The following is a 19,633-nucleotide window of genomic DNA, read 5'->3' on the forward strand; positions in this document are numbered from 1 at the left end:
TTTTGTGTAAACTTTGTGCTTGGAGGTCTCCTCAGAAATAGCTGGGAAAATGCAAACAGAGGAAAATGGAAAGACCGACAGTTGATTTCACACCTGAAAAGTGAATTAACAGAAAGCACTGATAACATTCAGATGTTAATGCAATGTAGTTAATGCAGAAAGGTTTCTGTTAAAGTGACTTTTCGCTGGTGTGCTAAATAAACTGTGCTTAGTAATGAAACACGTAGACAAACTGTGTAAACATTTATTTTATTACTTAGCATTTTTTTAAAAAAAGGTATTAAAATAAAACACAGAACGCAGAACAAACATATGCACACAAATAACATTCAAATCTCTTTCTTTGAAAGAACAAGAAAACCAACACACCCATGGGATGAAGTCTGACATTCTTCTGACATATCTCGCTTTCTATCAGTTAATGCAGAAAGGACAATGGCGCTCACCATACATTCCTGCGCTTTTGTGGTTTCAGCACTTTTCCGCCTATTGACACGGCTTTTGGCACATACTGGCATCCAGCAAAACATTGCAAACTTCTGGCCTCATTAACATCAAAGTAAATCTGTGAAAGCGCTTGTTTTCTTTTTCCTCCTGCAGGCACCAGCCAGTGAAAAATAGGCTCAATGTCCTTGCAGTGGACCGTGCCATGTGAACGTAAGACTGGAGGAACAGTTAGAAAGCTGTATTTTTCTTGCTGCTTTTTTCTCTTCAGGTTAATTATACCTGAAGGGAAATCCTTTTAACCGCTCCTTGGCAGCGTGTAGGATTGGCAGGAAGATCAAACAGCCATTGAGTAAGATGCCTATAAATATAACACATTCATTTGTCTCAAAATTGTCCCCTTCCCCCTCAGTTCCTCTGGCTTTCTTTTTCTCAAAGCACTGCTCCCGAGGCTTTAACCCTCCTCATGTACACTGCTGAGTTCACATCTGGAACCAGATGGCTGAAGCCACTTCTGAAAGAGGCAAGAAGTCGACCTGGAGACAAGTAAAGGCAAAGAGAGCCTTGGGTTAGACACAGTCTGTTCCAAACAGACACAACAGTCATGCGTTCAGATGATTTATAATGCTGAACAGAGGCAGTAGCCGCTTTATTGAAGGCCTGCTCATCAGACAGATATTTATTTGATGTTTCAGAGGTTTCTGTGCTGTGTTTTGACAAAGCAAGGCAGTACTGAAGATTTATACCTACCATTTTCCATATAAATCACATTCTTTTTCAAAAAATCATTACATTAATCATTATAACCCTTCAAGGTACATTATCTAGAAGTTTTATATATCTTTTTTTAAATGAATTGTTTAAAAAAAATGAAACATATTGTTTTAAACAAATCTAACAACATTTTGGTAACTTAGATTTATTGTTTTAAATAAAACAAAAGAATATTGCCAAAGGGCTAAGGAAAATGTTCAAAATACGAAGCTATTAAAATATACAAAATCTTTCAAAAATGTTTTAAAAATATAGTATCTTGTTTTAACCATTTTTAGATATTTCACTGAAAGACATAATGAAAATACAATAGTGATTAATTTTTTTTTTCTGCTGGGATTTGGGATCTGTTTTGAATTAAATATGGCTTTATCTATAAAATCATACAAATAAAAAACACTTGTTTTTGGTTTTATAAAATATATGTTACGTATATTGTGTCACTTTTTTACATCAAAGAACAAAACTTGATTATTCAGTAAAAGCTGCTAATGATGTTAACTGGAATCAATCAATCCAAAGCAAACACTGACCTGTCCATGTTTTTTCACTACTGAGAGAGAAGCTTGTGCACTGTGGATGAGAACTGCAGATGAGCGCGGCCTCTCTGGCACCGTGCACAGACAGCACGCAGCCCTGCTGCTTGTACGACGGCCAGCATCTGTATTCCATATTTGCAACACTCCTCATTCCTTTCAGGACAGCATAATCTGCACAGAGAGGAAAAATGCATCAAAACTATTCCAGGATCCACTCAACACTGTTGCAACACCCATCTGTAAAATATTACCATGTTCAGAGACTTTAATAGAAAAGAGTCCTCTCACAGTAGAGGTGGCAGAATCTCATGTTACTAAATGTGTGCGCGCACATGTGAGGACAACAAAAGGCAGCGGTGGTTCTGCCAAAATCGCAAAATAGAGGGGAATGTGTGGAAACTTTCTACGAGAGTTGTTGTGAACGTGTTTGGACATAAGATTAGAATATTCTTTGACAGTCCTTGGCTGTTGTAATGCCTCTGTGCAGCTTTATTGTGGCCGTATGATTGATTTATGGGTGTCAAAGCTCACAGGGAGAAAGTGAGAGAGTCTTTCGTGCTACAAAACTTGCCCTTGAAGATGGATTGAGTTACACAGGTTTTATGACTGAAGTACATCTTCTTAAAGGTGCAGTCGGAGACACATCACGCTGAGAGCACTGCGTTTATCTGGGATGTTTTTTGCTGTAGTTTTGATTGAATATGCATGTAATGGGAGTTAAAAACTGTAAAGAAGTATAATTCATTATCATTATTCAAAATCAACTCATTACCTCTGGTTATTGATGGCGGCAAATTCTCTAGGTGCAGCCCAGATTTGTACATATGCAAAACCTCTTCGAAGGCGACCGTGGTTTCGTTAATACTTTGCTTTAAATCTCCTGTGACAAGAACATAATTTAAGCTTCTATTATACAACCACTTCAAGCTACAGAGATCATTAAGATGAATTTTGCACAAAAAAAAAAACTCACCTGTGGAGTTCATTATTTGGTGAATAAGAGGTTTCAGCAGTGGGGGAGCTTGATGAGGCAGTAGGTAAGTGAAAAAATACCTGGGGAGGAAAATAACGAATTCATATAATTCATCCGGTAACTCGGCCAAGAATAATAGAGAGGCGATTCACTCTGCAAGATCAATATGCTACAGCTGATGCCCTGAGACACAACGGGGCGGATAATTAATCACAATAGGCAAAGGAGGGGAGAAGCTGCCATGAAGCTCCCCGGACTGACCATGTCAGACTCTTGTACGACAACTATTTTATTATCTGGCTCAGACAATAAAGGTGGAATGTGGGAAGTGCTCACCTGTAGGCATTGTAGAGGTTCCTCATCTCGTTCAAGCCCTCGCAGGTTCTAGAGGGGGAGCATCGGAGGGTGAAATTGCGGAGGGGAAACTGCAGCAGGCAGTCTGAGTCCTCTTGACAGGACGGTTCTTGAATACTTGCGTCATCCAAGTCCGTTAACTTGAGTTCTCCTGACACCATAACAAACTGTCGAGGCTGGAAGTCCAGCAGGGCTACTGAACCCAGCGGTGAGTGAGACAGATACTGAAGAAGCTGCACTAAACCAAGACACACCTGTGCACAAACACAATTAATAGTTACTTCTTTGCTTAGGTCTATTTTTATTACCACAAAAAAATAACCAATTAATAAATTAATCGTTAGAATAATTGACATTCACAAGTGAATAATCTAATCTAACATATTATGTGTTATATATATATATATATATATGTGATTATTCACTTTTGAATGTCATGAACCAATGTTGTGTAACAACAAAACAAAATTATATATTCAGAACTATATATATAACATAATATTCATATATTATTTTATTTACAGTATTTTATCCATGTTATACTAATACTACTAATTACTATACTACTATATTTGCAGTTTCTAAGGCATGCTTTTCATTAGAAATGTCTAAAATCTCTTAAAACAAGACACATTTACTTGAGAAACAAGTAAATATATAAAGCTTTTTTTATAGAATATTTATTTAGTACAAGCGCATTTTTTCTTTCTGCACTGGCAGATTTTTTTTATTTTTATGTTTTTTATGCTCAAGAAGTAGAAACATTTTTAAGTCACATTTGAATATACCCTTAAAGATAGCATAGCTAAATCTCTTCAGAAACAGAGGAGGATGAAACCAAACACCTTTTGGAAAACTCTTGACCACGTGTTTCAGAAAAGGCAAGAATGTCAAAGATACGAGTCACTCGATTACAGCCCTTTAGCTTAAACGCATTTGTCATCATCTGTTCCCATCAAAAATCAAAGGTGCAGAGTGTCAACACCTGCTTCTTGTATACCAAAGTGAACGTGAAAGAAAATACTCTCGCCTCGTTTAACTCAGTATTACCCGCTCCCTCAAACAGTGCCGAGAAATTATAAGGGTAAAGAAAAGTAAAAGGAAGGACATCTGAGACAGACATCTGTCCCTCGGTACTATTTGATCAGGATCAGTTGGTATGGAGATGGGGCTCCAGTTAATCCACCCAAGCCAAAGAATTTCATCCACCCCCACCTCAGGTATGTCCTGTGGGGGGACTGTGGGTGGGGAATCTCTGATTAACACTCCACATGAGGCCTGGGGGTGGTGCTCTTACCCGGAAGCGCTCTTCCCAAGGGCTCTGAAGGAGCTGTATCATCTGAAGTGGCATCCCCTGCTCCAGAACTGCTGTGATGCCACCAAACAGAGTGCTGTCCTGACATTGACCTTTCAGCTGGAATGGGCACAAGTTTAGTGGATAAACTGATGCAAATGCAACATGTGGCATTAAGCTTTTGCATATCTAATTTATTACATAACTGGAGAGTGAGTCCAAGTTATTGCATAAGGGTGTTTTTCTTACCTCTACAATATTATGGTGCTGCAGTCTCTTCAATAACACAATCTCCTTCCTCAGTTTGAAAGATACAAGCTCATTACAGCCTTGGGAATCTTGAAAATCTTCCATGCACAATCTCATGTCAGTACCTTGATGGTTTATGGATTTCAGTGCCACAAATAATCCCTGCGGCAACTCTGCTTTTAACACTGTTTTAGTGTAACCTGACCCGAGAAAGTCAACAGCTTTGATGCCACCAAGTTCTTCACAGCCAATATCAGTTCTAGCAGTTACTGGGCTGTCCGAACTTAGTTTCCCATTTATATTGTCATTTGTGGAGAAACTTGGATCCATAAAGCCTTGTTTATTATCAAAAGTGATGTCCAAGAGCTCAAGTTCTTGTTGTCTTTCCTTAAGTTGTTGAAGCAATCTGTCCCGCGCTGGAGTTAGACCATCTGGGCGGGCAGCATCACCAAAAGGCTTGTTCTCCTGGAGACCAAAGTGCCATTTTTTAAGAATAACTGTTATAGACAAAAACAACAAAGCAAGAAGTAAAAAAGCGCAAAAGGGATTCCTTGAGAAAGTCATGGTAAGTTAATTTAGGTCCTTTCTGAGTTTAAACTGTCAAACTCCGACACATTCTCTTCGGTCATGCTTCTCTCTGACACGCACAGAACGTGCGCACTGTTATAGTGTAGTAATTGTGAGCTGAAGTAACGCCCCCTGGGCGTGTCTTACTGCCCATTGCCAAATAATCACCTCCCACACAATGCAAGTTCGATTGACACACAACCAAAAGAGGCTATATGTGCTTTTACCATAACATTGACCTCTTGAAGAATGTATGTAAAGGATAACATACATTAAGGCGATTATTATTGTAAAATAAACCCTGAAAAGATGATCAGGCCCACGGTTAAACAGCCTGACTGTATCTATCTTAATAAATAAATAAAGCACACTGAAATAAAACATTGATTACTTGAGTTGCAATTACTTTATCATCCTAATAGCTTTCACAAAGAAAAATAGTCCATCTCAGCACAGAGTAGCCTACGTTAAATATTAATGTAGCCTATATTTTGTTATAAATAATCTAGGCTACTCTTTACTGTTTACTGGGTCATTTAAATAGCGAAAATAAACATCAATTTTAGGCTCTCTCTCATTCATCTTATGCCTCTTACCGGTTTGTTGTTCTTCTGAGCAATGTTTAATTTTCTTTCTGCAACCATTTATATGCTTAAACTATTGTCCTTTCACGGCAGTTTTATTACAGTCGCAAGACGGCGCCAAAGAGTTATTTTGTTCCAACTAGAAGTTCACACGTAAAACTCGTACGTAATAAGAATTAGCTACATTAATTATTAAAGAAAGTAATTTTAGTGGAGTACTTGTACTTTTTTAAAACAACAACAATAATAATATAAACTTAATTAAAATTATCCTAATAAAAAAACATCGTTGGACAATGGAAAGAAATGACTTAAAAAATAGACAAACGTTTAATGTAAATGTAATTAAATGTAAATGTTAAGTAAGTACGCCCTCTGAAAATTATGTAAATGCTTTAATAATGGATAACGTTAATTTCTCATAATCTCAAAACTTAAAATATGTGGAAACTATATAAAAACATGTTTCAAGTTGATATCATATTTAAGCATAATTTATTTGACTGTAAAGGTTTTAAAATGTTTTTTATTCAATAACTAATTTGAATGTGCTTGCAAAGTGAAGGAAATGGTATTTTAAACAGAAATACAATGTTGCAATAGATGGTTAATGTGCGTCAGTTTAATAAAAACTGCAAGGCGAACTTACCTCTTTATGTCAATAGGTGGTAGCAAAGTATATGTAGGCCTACCATGTAAAAAATTTTTTTTATTAAACATAAATCCCAAATATATTTTTTCAATATTATGATGTTGCGTTCTATTTTATTTATACCATAAATTGTGAAAATGCACTTCACATGTATAAATATATAATTGTTGGCCTGTTTTACACCTGTAAGTAGGTGATCCTGCCAGAAGTGATCATTTGAAACACAGTTTACAATTGACATTAACATTAAGCGTCTCCTGTGAGATTTCATCACAAAGACTTACATTAATTTCAAGGTGCAAGAGAAGGTGTAAATCCCAAAATATACTGATGTTTGTGAAAGTAGTTTTAAGACAGAGAGTGATTTCCTCCTCTCAACAGCATCTGATGAAGTGTGAAATAATATTTGTGACCTATAGTTTCAGTATTACTGAAACCATTTTTGTAACTATAAACTATTGTTGGAATAATGTGTGTAAACACATACGGTGACACTTCTACCAATCATATCCTCCTGTTACACATTATTTTGAAAGCAAACAGTTTAGAAACACTAACAAAATAAATGTTTTCAGTACATTATTTCACACATCTCTTGCCACTGAGAGCATTTTCTCACTGCTATTTTATTAAGGAAATGTGTCTTTCTGTCTTGAAATGCACTGAGGACATAAAACATTGATGTAGCTCACATCAACACTCTCTGAGAGAAATGTGCCACTAGAGATTACTGTAAGTGCCAATACACCCATGATCTGAAACAAACATGCTCGAATGGATTGCAGAGGCAACTGTACTGCAGGCTAACACATCATGCCAAAGCTCGCTGAGTTAAGGCATGTGAGCACGAGTATTTTTCTAGCACACTATCTGTAGAGAATAGTGAGTCAGAATGATAAATAATAAATCAAGTCAGTGCCATTTAAATTTGTAATGACTTTCATTATGTAGTTTTATCACAGCTCATTTGTATAAATGTGTTTGATGTTTCTCTATACTGCCCAACGAGTGTCAGACATAAAGCTCATAACAATGTAAAATAATGTTGTTTTCTCACAGTTGAATGATATGTCTATACCCTTACGAAAGGAAAATATATTTACCAATATATTTCTTAAAATATATTGTGATATATTGTAATATATTATTTTCCCTTTTTATTTTCTAATATTTTATATATTTGAATACATTTAATAATATAATGATGATACATATATGATATAATATATGGCATAATATACAAATCGCTGCCACTTTCGATATATTACAATATATTGGAAAAAATATATATATATAAGAATATATGCCTAATATATTACATGATATTTTCCAATATACTGCAATATATTTTTGTTTCATAAGGGTTTCTGTTATGTTTATCAGAATCTGCTGGACCAATCCCTCTTTACAACCAATATCATTTGTAATCAAGCTGTATATATGATTTACTTATGTCCAGTGTGTGCAAGTAGCCTATGTGTTTGCTTGTTTTTGCCAAAAACAAACAAACAAACCAACCAACTAACAACAAAAAATAAATAAATAAATAAATAAATTTGGAAATTTAACCAAAATTGGAAATTAGGAGGGTTTGAAACCACCTTTTTAAAACATAGGCTACATAAGTACTCCAAGAAGCAAATTTGTGTAATTGACCTTTGACTCAATAATCCAAGAGTTAATTAAATGTAGCCCGTACATGTGACAACTAGCCCCGGTCTATTTCATTAGCCGAATTAGAACTGTCAAAAACGTATTGTATTGTATGCAGCAAACCACTGCAGCTTCTTGTCATTTGACTAAAAAAAATACCAGATAATTTCTAATTTCGCTGTCTTTGGCTGCATACACTTGCAGTGTTAAGGCGAAGTGGTTTTGTTCTCCAGCACCACCCTCGGGTGAACAGCGCGCGCTCAACTCACTGTCAACACCTCAGGTCACAGCGCCACGATGAAGCAGCCTCCATACACTCACTAACGGAGGCTTTGCCTGCCACAGCACGACCACAACCTGCTTCGACTGCATCCTGCTAAGAATTAGACATTTGATAGGGACAGTCGGAAATTACATTCACTACCATGGATGCGGTGTCCATTTCTAGAGAGCGCGATGATGCTGAAATCACAGATTCATCCACGACAGAGGGACCTTCTCAGGAAGCACCTCAGAGGTACGTTCAATGCCGGGCTTGTAAGGCTAATTGTTGGAGCAAGTGTGTTTGTGAGTGAACGTAAGTCTTTTAAATGGTTGTTTTTGCGAATAGACGGGAATAACGAACGCGTCGCTTTTAAGGTGTCCCAATATCAGACCCACTTGGCTATTGTTTACAAGCGAAAAATACTATTCTCTGAGGATAACAACCACATAGTATTTTGAAAGTATATGGAGACCACGAGGGAATAAATACTACGAAATCGTATAATTAGTTGGGTTTGTCCTTATGTTATCCATAAACTGACATGAACGCGGATTTTGATGCTACAGTTGATGTGTTTGGTATCAAAAGCCTATGTGCGAATTTCTATGGCAAACTCCATGTTAATTTATATTTGACCTACAGTACATCTGACATTCAAAAGGATTCTTAAAATGCTTGCAATGAATGTCAAAATAATATTCTGCAGCAAATTCTGCCTCTTGCAAATTTAGCTTAAAAATAAGAGGCACATCATGTCAGTCATTCTTTATATTATTAGGCTAAGGTAAATCATTCCTGTTATGCAGTACATACATGATAACAAGTAAATTTGAATATTAAAATGAACAGAAGTATTTTTAGGGTACACCATATGATAAATATGATCTGGTCATAAAAATTAATGTATAATAGCTTTATTATTATTAGCATAATTATGAGGAAATGTATAGAATGCTTAAATGGTCAGAAATGAAAAGCCAAAGTTGCTTAGTGTGGAACTGACATGATGTCAACTTTTTATGTTTAAAATGTTTTATAGTAACATATCAGTATCTATAATTGTATCTAACAGAATGAACTGCTTTAAAGTGGTATATTAGTGTAGTGTACTATTTTTTTATTGCTGTTATCTATGTGTATGCCATTGTGGTCTCTGATCTGAAGACAATCTTGATGTTTTTGGACGCAAATTATTAGTATTAGCATTTTTTTTTTATGTCATATTTAGAAAACCAATACATTTGCTATTCAGAGTGGCACTTGAGAAATATCCCACTTTTCCACTTCTTTTAATGGATGGCAAAACAAAAAAGAAGAGTAAATCTTTTTTTTTCTAGCCTCATTAGTTAGGCATGTTTCTTTTTGTCTGGAGTAATTCTAATAATGAGCTACACAGGGATCTAGGACTTTAATGGAGGTGTTAGACGATTGACTGAGATTGTTAATCACAGTTACTCTGCTCATCTGCTCTGAATGAGACATTTTGCTTCAGCATAACAAGGTGTAGATTCCCTGTTCTCTATCGAGAATGGTTATCTTTAATGACGAAATCTATCTGTAGATCAAAGTACTGCTGAGCAGATGGTGAGATGCGTTCCTCAGATTTGGTGGAGAAGATCCAGCTGAAGCTGCAGTGACTCATGTTTCAGTATGACCCTCTCAAGAGAAGCCTTGTCTTTATATTCCAGTGCGACGCTCACACGTGGGCCCCTCTTACCAGCCTTTGATTTGTTAATCAAAGGTTTTGTTCCATGTTATTATCTGTTGTTTATGTTTCTTAAAATGGTTGCACGTATCCTGCACACAAAAGCAAGTGCTTCATCTCCCAAAACTGTCACAAACAAGCCCGGGAGATGTTACAGACTGGTTACAAAGACATTAATCTGAATCTTTTAGTTACGAATTATACTACTGAGATGACAATTAATAATAGTTTAATTTAGTCTGCATGTGTTCAGCTAACATCTAAATTACCTGGTTTCATTCAAATAGAAAAGTATTTAGAATCACTGAATCAACCTAAATATATTATTTTATAAAAACAAAACAAATTATTATGGGTTAAATCAGGTAAAAATAATGCTCTGTAAGGTAACAATTGCAGATTACCACATTTTATAGTGCGGAGAGTTTAATTTATGTTAATTGATTATACAATTTTAAGCTTGAAGGCAGCAGCTTTGCAATTGGGTGCAATACGATGTGAGCAGTGTCACTTGATTCACCCTTGTGAATCAGTCCAATTATTTTTGATCTGGATTGAGTCACCGTAGGTATCAGTGGCCTGAAGTAAATCTCAAGCAGTATAAGTGTCCATTATACTTCATGATATTAGGCAGAGTTTTCTGGCCAACATGGCTGACATTCACTGAAATGCTGTGAGGGCATGTGTTCAGTCAGTTCAGTTTCTGTTACATTCCAGTCATATATAGAAATATATAGAAATGTAACAAAATTATGTAGGAATTCTTCAGAAAGCCTTTTAATGGGAACAAGCACACTCTCTTGTAATGTAGCAAAACTTTATTATATCTGATTACAATACATACATTAGATTGCATTCACAAATTTCCTGATGCTTTTTTTGTGGCTCTGTGTTTAGAGAAGATTGCTATGCTTTATTCATATATGCTGTCAGTCAGTAAAATGTAAGAGTACAGTATGTTTGTACAGTACACCTCTGCAATATCTCACACAAGGAAGCAAATTAAGAGACCCTGCTTTGCTGTGGTGATCTTAAGGATGAAGTTAATGGAGATGAAGCAGTTCACATCCAAATAAGCAATGTGTCAAGAATTATTTTAAGCATTTAAGCCACCCAAGATGCTCAGTAATGGGAGATAAAAAGGGCCGAGGGTTAGGAGCAAGTGTACTGTTTAATCCTGGTGAAATGTAGCATTTATTCCAACACTTCTAGTTCAAAAGTCATTTTATTTTCCTTGCACATAATTTATCTTAGTTGTTTGTATTGTCAGTGGCCAAAGGGGATCGGTCTTGCGTATTATAATCTGCCTAAATTAGTTTGCACATCTAAAGAATCCAAAAAAAGACAGCTTAGTTGTTATTTGAACACATTTACAGCTGTCATGTGTACCAGTGTTTGCATAGCTTGTCACCTTGGTATTACTAAAGAGACAGCAGTACATCTGTGTAAAAACAAGCTTGTTAAAAGCTTACGATTTCATCGTTATTAGGACCTGTTAATGTTTAAGAGAGTAGTTGAAATGCTTTCTTGCACCAAAACTGCCAACTTTATAGTTGAAATGTGGTAAACGGATAAGCAGATAAAAAAGTTTATATTATGACCCTATATTTTACCTTTTCTGAACTCGGTAAGCTAAGAGCATACTTTAACAATTCAGCATAATAAAAACTAAAGGTACCCAATAAAGAGTCATAAATGTTATTATTACTATTGTGAATTAACTGAATAATAAATACATGAATACTGAATCTTAAGCTCTGGTTCTTCGTGGTGATTTATATTATTTAGCAGTACATTTTAAGGAGTTGTCCCACTCTCATATTTACTTCCTCAGCAGTTGAGTTGTAAGCACTAGTGAGCCCTTTTCTCTCATCTGAACAGGCTTTTATGAGATTGACAGCGTAAGCTAATGGAGTCCCTCCTTCTTGGCCTAATTGGGCCTACAAGCATTTCGCTGAAACATTTTTTAGACAGCAATGCTAATCTAATATACAGTATGTTGCCAGCAACTCAGATGTGCACTCAAAAATACTCTATAGGCCATTTCCTGGCAGAAATAAACTGTATGTTAGAGTCATATTTTTCAGAAAAAAACAAGACAAACATAAGCTTTTAAAAAAGTGGGAGAGTTAATTATTTTATATTACAAAATAAAAAAAACTAATCTTTAAAGGGATAGATCTCTTTGGAACACAAATTTTTGACACAAAGATATTTTTGATGCAATCTGAGAGCTTTCTGACCCTCCATGGACAGCAACAGAACTGACAAGTTCAAGGCCCAGAAAGTCATTTAAATAGCCATGTGACATCAGTGGTTTAACCTGAATTTTATGAAGCTACCAGAATAATTTTTGTTTGCAAAGAAAAAAAAATAACTGCACAAAAATTATTCTCGAAGCTTTCGCTCTTCGGATTTCATCAAAAATGTCTTAATTTGTGCTCTGAAGGTGGACGAAGGTGTTACAGGTTTGGAACGACATCGGGGTTAGTAATTAATAACAGAATTTTCATTTTTGGTTCGAACTATCCTTTTAAACTAATTTTATTTGTTGGTCAGTATGATGGATTTAGACATTCAGTGCATGGAAACTGAAAGTGTGTGTACAAAGTGAAATCAACAGCAAGATGCAATAGTTAAATGCAGTATGCATTATTATATGCATAAACACCATCAGCAGTTTAATTACAGCCCTTTTACATTTAGCATATACAACTTACTGGCAATAATATTCTAAATATGATTTACATTTACAATACTGTGTGTATATATATATATATAAATTATTTTATAATTTACATCAGAAATGACTAATTCTATCATTTAATCACTCTTATAGCTAGAACTCAGTTAGTTCATTTGTAAACCAGTTCAGACGTTTTATAAGAATCAGTTCAAAAGAATAATTCAATACAAATCTGACATCATAACGGCCTCTCAGAGCAGGTTCAAATCTAATCACGTAACTAGGAACAGCATGTTTTTTCCTTAAGTGTAGTGAAGCACAAAGTTATGAACTGACATTTAGTAAAGTGAAAATAATTAATTTCCCAAAATGACTCAACTGGATTGTTCAATCAATCATTCAATGAGTGATTTATTCAAGGCTGTTCTTGTAACAGTTCTACTTGGTTCATTGCAAAATATTGAAAGGTCTTGATTTCTTCACTTCACATGATTAATGTGACTTGCATTTTTCTAAAATGAAGTGGTGTGAAAGCAGCTATGGAATAGACTGTAAATATTTGATGATTGATAAATGACTCTTTTATTAACAGTGAGGTCCCTGAGGTTTCGCTGTGTCCTCCAGACAGTGACAGCACAGGATTTCAGATGCGTTTGGTCAAGATAGAGGGGAACCAAGCCGACAGCAGCAGTCCACTCAAGTCTCACTCCTCTACTCAGCTCCATAATCAGTTGTCGCAGGGATCTGGCTATCATTCACCACAACGCAAACGATGCCCCTGCTGTGACCACCAGCAGTCGAATCAAAGCAATGTCTGTCCAGGTCAAATGAATGCTTACCATCAGGCAGACTGTTCAGCCAGTCCTGTGAAGACGGTCCATAGTTGCAGTCCATCACGCCTTCCTTCGTGTCACAATAAAACACAGTGCCATTGGCTTCATGAATCTCATGATGGCAGTAACCACAAGCCTGCACAGCGTCACATGGTGACAGTGAGGTCCGGACTCTTTTTGTATAAATATCATTGTAATGGACATAAATGATTGTAAATATTTAATTATGTTAATCACTATGTCTGTCTGCTCAGTAGGAATGCTGGTTTGCATAGGATACCAAGGAGGTGAGATGCTTTTATAGCAACTAATGATATTTATTTGTTTATATAACAGTCACATGAAAATCATTATTAAGATTTTTATACACAGTAATACAGTAGTGAACATTAACATTTATTTAGAGGAATTTGGAAGAAGCATTCAAATACTGAGCAAAACATGCATGTAAATGCAGTTTGGTGAATACCAGCAGTGTAATATAAATCCATATGCCATACAGCAATTAGATTAAACTTAATAATATGAACAACATTTATTTTACAGCTATTCCCAGGTTATAGTTGAGTACCCGATGACCGTACTCATCTCATGTACAGTAGTTCTGTTTGCATGTTCACTTGCTGGGATTTTGACTGGTCCTCTGCCAGACTTCTCTGACCCTTTGCTGGTGAGTATCTGGATCTCTGTTATATATGTGATAAATAATAATGATAGTTCACCCGAAAATGAAAATTCTGTCATTAATTACTTATGTCATTCCAAACTGTTCATCTTTGGAACACAAATATGTGTTTATTCCTCTGCTTGTAAAAAAAAAGTAATTTTTTTTGTTTTCTTTGCACAAAAAAAGTGTTCTTGTAGCTTCATAAAATTACGGACTGAGCCACTGATGTCACATGGACTGTTTTACCAATGTCCTTACTACCCTTCAGGGCCTTTAAAGTGTTTTCTCTCTATGGAGGTTCAAAAGATTCTTGGATTTCATAAAAACAAAAAATCTTAATTTGTATTCTGAAGGTCTTGTAGGTTTGGAAACGATGTGAAGGTGAGTAATTAATGACAGAATTTTCATTTTTGGGTGAACTATCCATGTAATGCTTAATGTTTATGCATCTGTTAGTACTACAAGAAAAAAAAGTAAATAAGATATATACTAAAAGTGACATAAAAATTAAGTTAAAAAAGTACGATCAAGTCCAGAATAACAGATATACGGAGCCCCGCACATGACATGCAAGAAAAAAACAAAATTGTGTGCACGATTTACTAATTCATTTCCTCAATGTAAAACATGCACACGATTACTATTGCATTCCCTCGATTTACAATTACAACTTAGTAAATCGTGCACACGATTTAGCCTAATATTTTTCCTGCATGTCATGTGCGGGGCTCCGTACAGATAAACTCAGATTGTGAGATAAAAAGTTACAGTTTGAAAAAAGTGTTACAATTGTGAGATTTACAACATAAGATTACTATGGAAGCCATGTCTCTGCCATCATTTAACGGTCACATTTTTTCCTCACAATTCTGACTTGAGGAAAAAAAAAATTGATTTGTGAGATATAAACTCAGATTTGAGTAATATGTTAACTCACAATTATAAATTTATGACAAATGTTATATTTCAATGGGAATGGGCTCTACACCTAAGAGTAATAAAGTCTTTACAAGTAATAATGCTGAAAGTGTGATTTAATTTTTTTTTACTCTGAGGCCGAAATAGGTTTGTGCCTATGAATACCTTTCTGAAAATAAAGTGACCAGCGGTGGTCTTTCATCATTAGAATTGTAGATTAGCCTCTCAAATATCTTAAATTCATTTTTATAATGACTTCAAAGAGTTTCTTCTCACCGTTCCATGTCTTTGATCGAACCTCACAGGGATTTGAACCTCGTGGAACAGACATAAGTATCCGGCTAGCAACGTGGATGAGGTTACAGCAAAACACTGGACCTGGAAAATCACTGTCCCCCATTTCCATGGCAACTCACCGAAAGAATAGCAGGGTATTATTTATGATACTAAAAATACTTTTAAATTAAATTCATCATTTCACAAAATCAGACTGCTGCTTGCTTTTAGATTCAGATTGCTTTTATTACTAAAGGGCAGAAAAAAATCATGTTTGTCTTACAGAGAAGACACAGTTAAATCTGAACCTCAATCAAGAGAACGATCAAGAAGAATGTTGCGCAGAGATAACACCGTGCACAACTTTTTTTGTAATGCCCCAGGTGAGATTTTACTTAATGTATTATCAGATATTTCCAAATCAAATAAATCAGTAAATGGAGCACAAAATGTTTTATGTTGTTTTCTGTCACCCAATGTGTGGTCCTGTAGGAGAGCGCTATGCTCAGCTGGTCTTCCGCTCTGGAAACTCTGCCAGTCTCTGGAGTCTAAAGGCAATTCACTCCATGTGCCAGATGGAACAGACACAGGTAAAACAAGGACTGTTTTTTTCCCAAAAGGGCATAATATTCTTAAGAACTTGTTAAATGCAGTGGTTCGATGGATATGTCTGATAGAATCTATTCAGTAATAATCTGATTCAAATATTAGAAAATTTACTTTGATCTCATTAGTAATTATAGATATTTGTACATAAAGTTTGGTTCTGGCAAACATACAATTTTTTTTTCTGCACTGAATGCACTGACAACATCTAAAATGCATCTAAAAGCATTTTTTATACAAATGAAATCCATTCCAAAAGTGAAACTTGTATATTATATTCATTCATTACACACAGACTGATATATTTCAAATGTTTATTTATTTTGGTTTTGATGACTATAACTGACAACTAAGAAAAATCCCAAATTCAGTAATTTAAATTAAGACCAATACAAAGAAAGGATTTTTAGAAATCTTGGCCAACTGAAAAGTATGAACATGAAAAGTATGAGCATGTACAGCACTAAATACTTAGTTGGGGCTCCTTTTGCCTGAAATACTGCAGCAATGCGGCGTGGCATGGAGTCGATCAGTCTGTGGCACTGCTCAGGTGTTATTAGAGCCCAGGTTGCTCTGATAGTGGCCTTCAGCTCTTCTGCATTCTTGGGTCTGGCATATTTCACAATACCCCATTGATTTTCTCTGGGGTTAAAGTCAGGCGAGTTTGCTGGCCAATTAAGAACGGGGATACCATGGTCCTTAAACCAGGTACTGGAAGCTTTGGCACTGTGTGCAGGTGCCAAGTCCTGTTGGAATGACATCTGCATCTACATAAAGTTCGGCAGCAACAGGAAGCATGAAGTGATCAAAAACTTCCTGGTATACGGCTGTGTTGACCTTGGACCTCAGAAAACACAGTGGACCAGCACCAGCAGATGACATGGGACCCCAAACCATCACTGACTGTGGAAACTTTACACTGGACCTCAAGCAACGTGGATTGTGTGCCTCTCCTCTCTACCTCCAGACTCTGGGACCCTGATATAATGCAAAATTTACTTTCATCAGAGAAGATAACTTTGGACCACTCAGCAGCAGTCCAGTCCTTTTTGAAGCAAGATGCTTCTGACGCTGTCTGTTACTCAAGAGTGGCTTGACACAAGGAAGGCGACAGCTGAAACCCATGACTTGCATACGTCTATGTGTAGTGGTTCTTGAAGCACTGACTCCAGCTGCAGTCCACTCTTTGTGAATCTCCACCACATTTTTGAATGGGTTTTGTTTCACAATCCTCTCCAGGTTGCGGTTATCCCTTATGCTTGTACACTTTTTTCTACCACATCTCTATTAATGTGCTTGGACACAGAGCTCTTTGGACAGCCAGCCTCTTTTGCAATTACCTTTTGTGTCTTGCCCTCCTTATGCAAGGTGTCAATGCTCATCTTTTGGACAACTGTCAATTCAGCAGTCTTCCCCATGATTGTGTAGCCTACACAACTAGACTGAGAGACCATTTAAAGGCTTTGCAGGTGTTTTGAGTTACTTAGCTGATTAGAGTGTGGTACCAGGTGTCTTCAATATGAACCTTTTCACAATATTCTAATTTTCCTTATATACTGAATTTGGAATTTTCCTTAGTTGTCAGTTTGTAAAAATCAAAATTAAAAGAAATAAACATTTGAAATATATCAGTCTGTGTGTAATGAATAAATATAGTGTACAGGTTTCACTTCTTGAATGGAATTAGTAAAATAAATCAACTTGATGATATTCCAATTATATGACCAGCACCCCCGTACTTCTAATATAAATATTACAGATTGGTAAAGGTTTTTTTGGTTCCTGTACTTTTTAGGTGCTGTCAATATTCATATATAATATTTGTCTGCATATATACAAAGATACAAAAAACTTTATCTACAAATACCTACAAAATTGAATGAGATGAATAAGCATGAAAACTGCAGTACAACTGTTTTCAAATCGAAAAATATTGTAGCTGAAAAATGCTATTTTTATTACTCATTTTAGATCCGTTCTGGGACACAATTTGATAAACTTTGCCAGGTCAGATCAGAGTTACATGGCTCCATGGTGAAGAACGAGTGCTGTCCAAGTTGGTCTCTGGGAAACTACTTGGCTGTTCTTACAACGTTTCTTCCTGCTTTAGTCTGACTGCACAGCAGGTATCTGAAAGCTTAGCCTGCTCAGATTCTGTGCCCCTTACTATATGATGGAAGACTGGTTTGCATCATGTACTGAGAGGAGTAAATTTGGCCGCTGTGTATCCGTTCCACACCGCTGTAAACTGTCAAGCATCTTCCAGATTCTCCATTACTTGTGGACAAAGACTTCCTGGGGCCACAGACAGTTGAATACAAGGTTCCATCCCTAAAATATAGCATTGTATTTCTCCCAGTGAAAAAGGGAGATCCACTCATGAAAATTTATTTGGACATTTAGAGGGTCATGAACTAACATACAATAACACCTCCATAACAGGGAATGGATTTGGGAATTAATACAAAAACTTTTCAGTATTACTTGGCCACGGGGACTCTGTCTATCCTGTTCTTGCAGCCTTCGCACTTTTGTTCACAATGGGACTATATCTTCAAATCACTTATTTTATAGGCAGTAATGTCACTGGTTGCTGTCATGTTCATCACTTTCCCACTCATATTTTCTACAACCAGTTGCATTTCGCTTGACATTTTTTTTCACTCCTCACCTTGCCATACAGCCTTGTGCTTTTGGGCAAGCGTGTCCTGACTCAAAGCCCTAACTTTGCTGATTTCTGGAACTGGCAGCTGAGCCACAATCCTCCCGCTGTCCTAAAAAGAAGAATGAACAGGGTTCTACCAGGAAAATGGGATACTTGAATATTAGTGTCGGGTCTGACACTCAGCAGTCACGTTTTACTCAGGCTACATAAGCAGCATCACTGCCGTGAGATGCTGACGCTGTATATCTTGGCAGTGCCTCATTAATCAACCACATTTTTTGCTCTTATTTGGCTTCCCGTGCACCCGTCATTTTGCAAGAACGCTATGCTGTGCAGGCTTCAAGACCCTGTGGTAAAGGCAGCTTGGAAGCCCTGCTGCTCCAAAACTACGGTGTGGCATTCTGGGAGAACAAGTTTCAAGAAAAGGCGTTGTGTGTTTACTTGAGACAGAAGCTTCGGACATTAGGGCGAGGGATTTCAGACACATCAAACCTGCTTTTTTTAAAGATCCTGCCTTGTGGAGTGGTGAAATTCAGATATATATGGATCTGCTGGTTTGCAGTGCTTGCAGCCGGAGGGACGTACATATCATGTGTGGACCCTGGCATGAAACTGCCAACTTCAGACAGCAAAACAACTCAGCTGTTTCGCTCCAGTCATCCCTTTGAGAGATATGATGCTGAATATCGCCACCAGTTTATGTTTGAGCGAATGAAACGGGGTGAAGATGAACCCATGTCGGTGACTCTAATTTGGGGAATCATTCCATCAGATGATGGTGACCACTTCGATCCAAAAAGTAATGGATCTTTAGCTCTTGATCCAGGATTTAATATGAGCCCCCAAGCCCAGATATGGTTGCGGGATCTGTGTGGAAAAATTCAAAACCAGAGCTTCTATTCTCCATTATCAGCTCACCAGAAACAGTA

General features: G+C 36.6%; 1 protein-coding gene and 1 pseudogene across 1 annotated transcript; one reads left to right on the forward strand and one right to left on the reverse strand.

Moving 5' to 3' along the window:
* Nucleotides 1-233: 233 nt before the first annotated feature.
* pkdccb (protein kinase domain containing, cytoplasmic b) lies at nt 234-5,268 on the reverse strand. The gene is made up of 7 exons (XM_026286187.1): nt 4,628-5,268; nt 4,382-4,498; nt 3,067-3,338; nt 2,731-2,810; nt 2,530-2,637; nt 1,752-1,928; nt 234-980 (listed from the first exon to the last, which is right to left on the reverse strand). Exons 1-7 carry the CDS (start codon nt 5,189-5,191, stop codon nt 877-879), a joined length of 1,422 nt encoding a protein of 473 aa, XP_026141972.1. The 5' UTR covers nt 5,192-5,268; the 3' UTR covers nt 234-876.
* A 3,056-nt stretch (nt 5,269-8,324) lies between these two features.
* Nucleotides 8,325-19,633, forward strand: part of LOC113117868 (protein dispatched homolog 2-like) — a 13,174-nt pseudogene continuing 1,865 nt past the window's right edge.

This window comes from Carassius auratus, chromosome 17, assembly GCF_003368295.1.
Source record: "Carassius auratus strain Wakin chromosome 17, ASM336829v1, whole genome shotgun sequence".
In the NCBI taxonomy this organism is placed as follows: domain Eukaryota; kingdom Metazoa; phylum Chordata; class Actinopteri; order Cypriniformes; family Cyprinidae; genus Carassius; species Carassius auratus.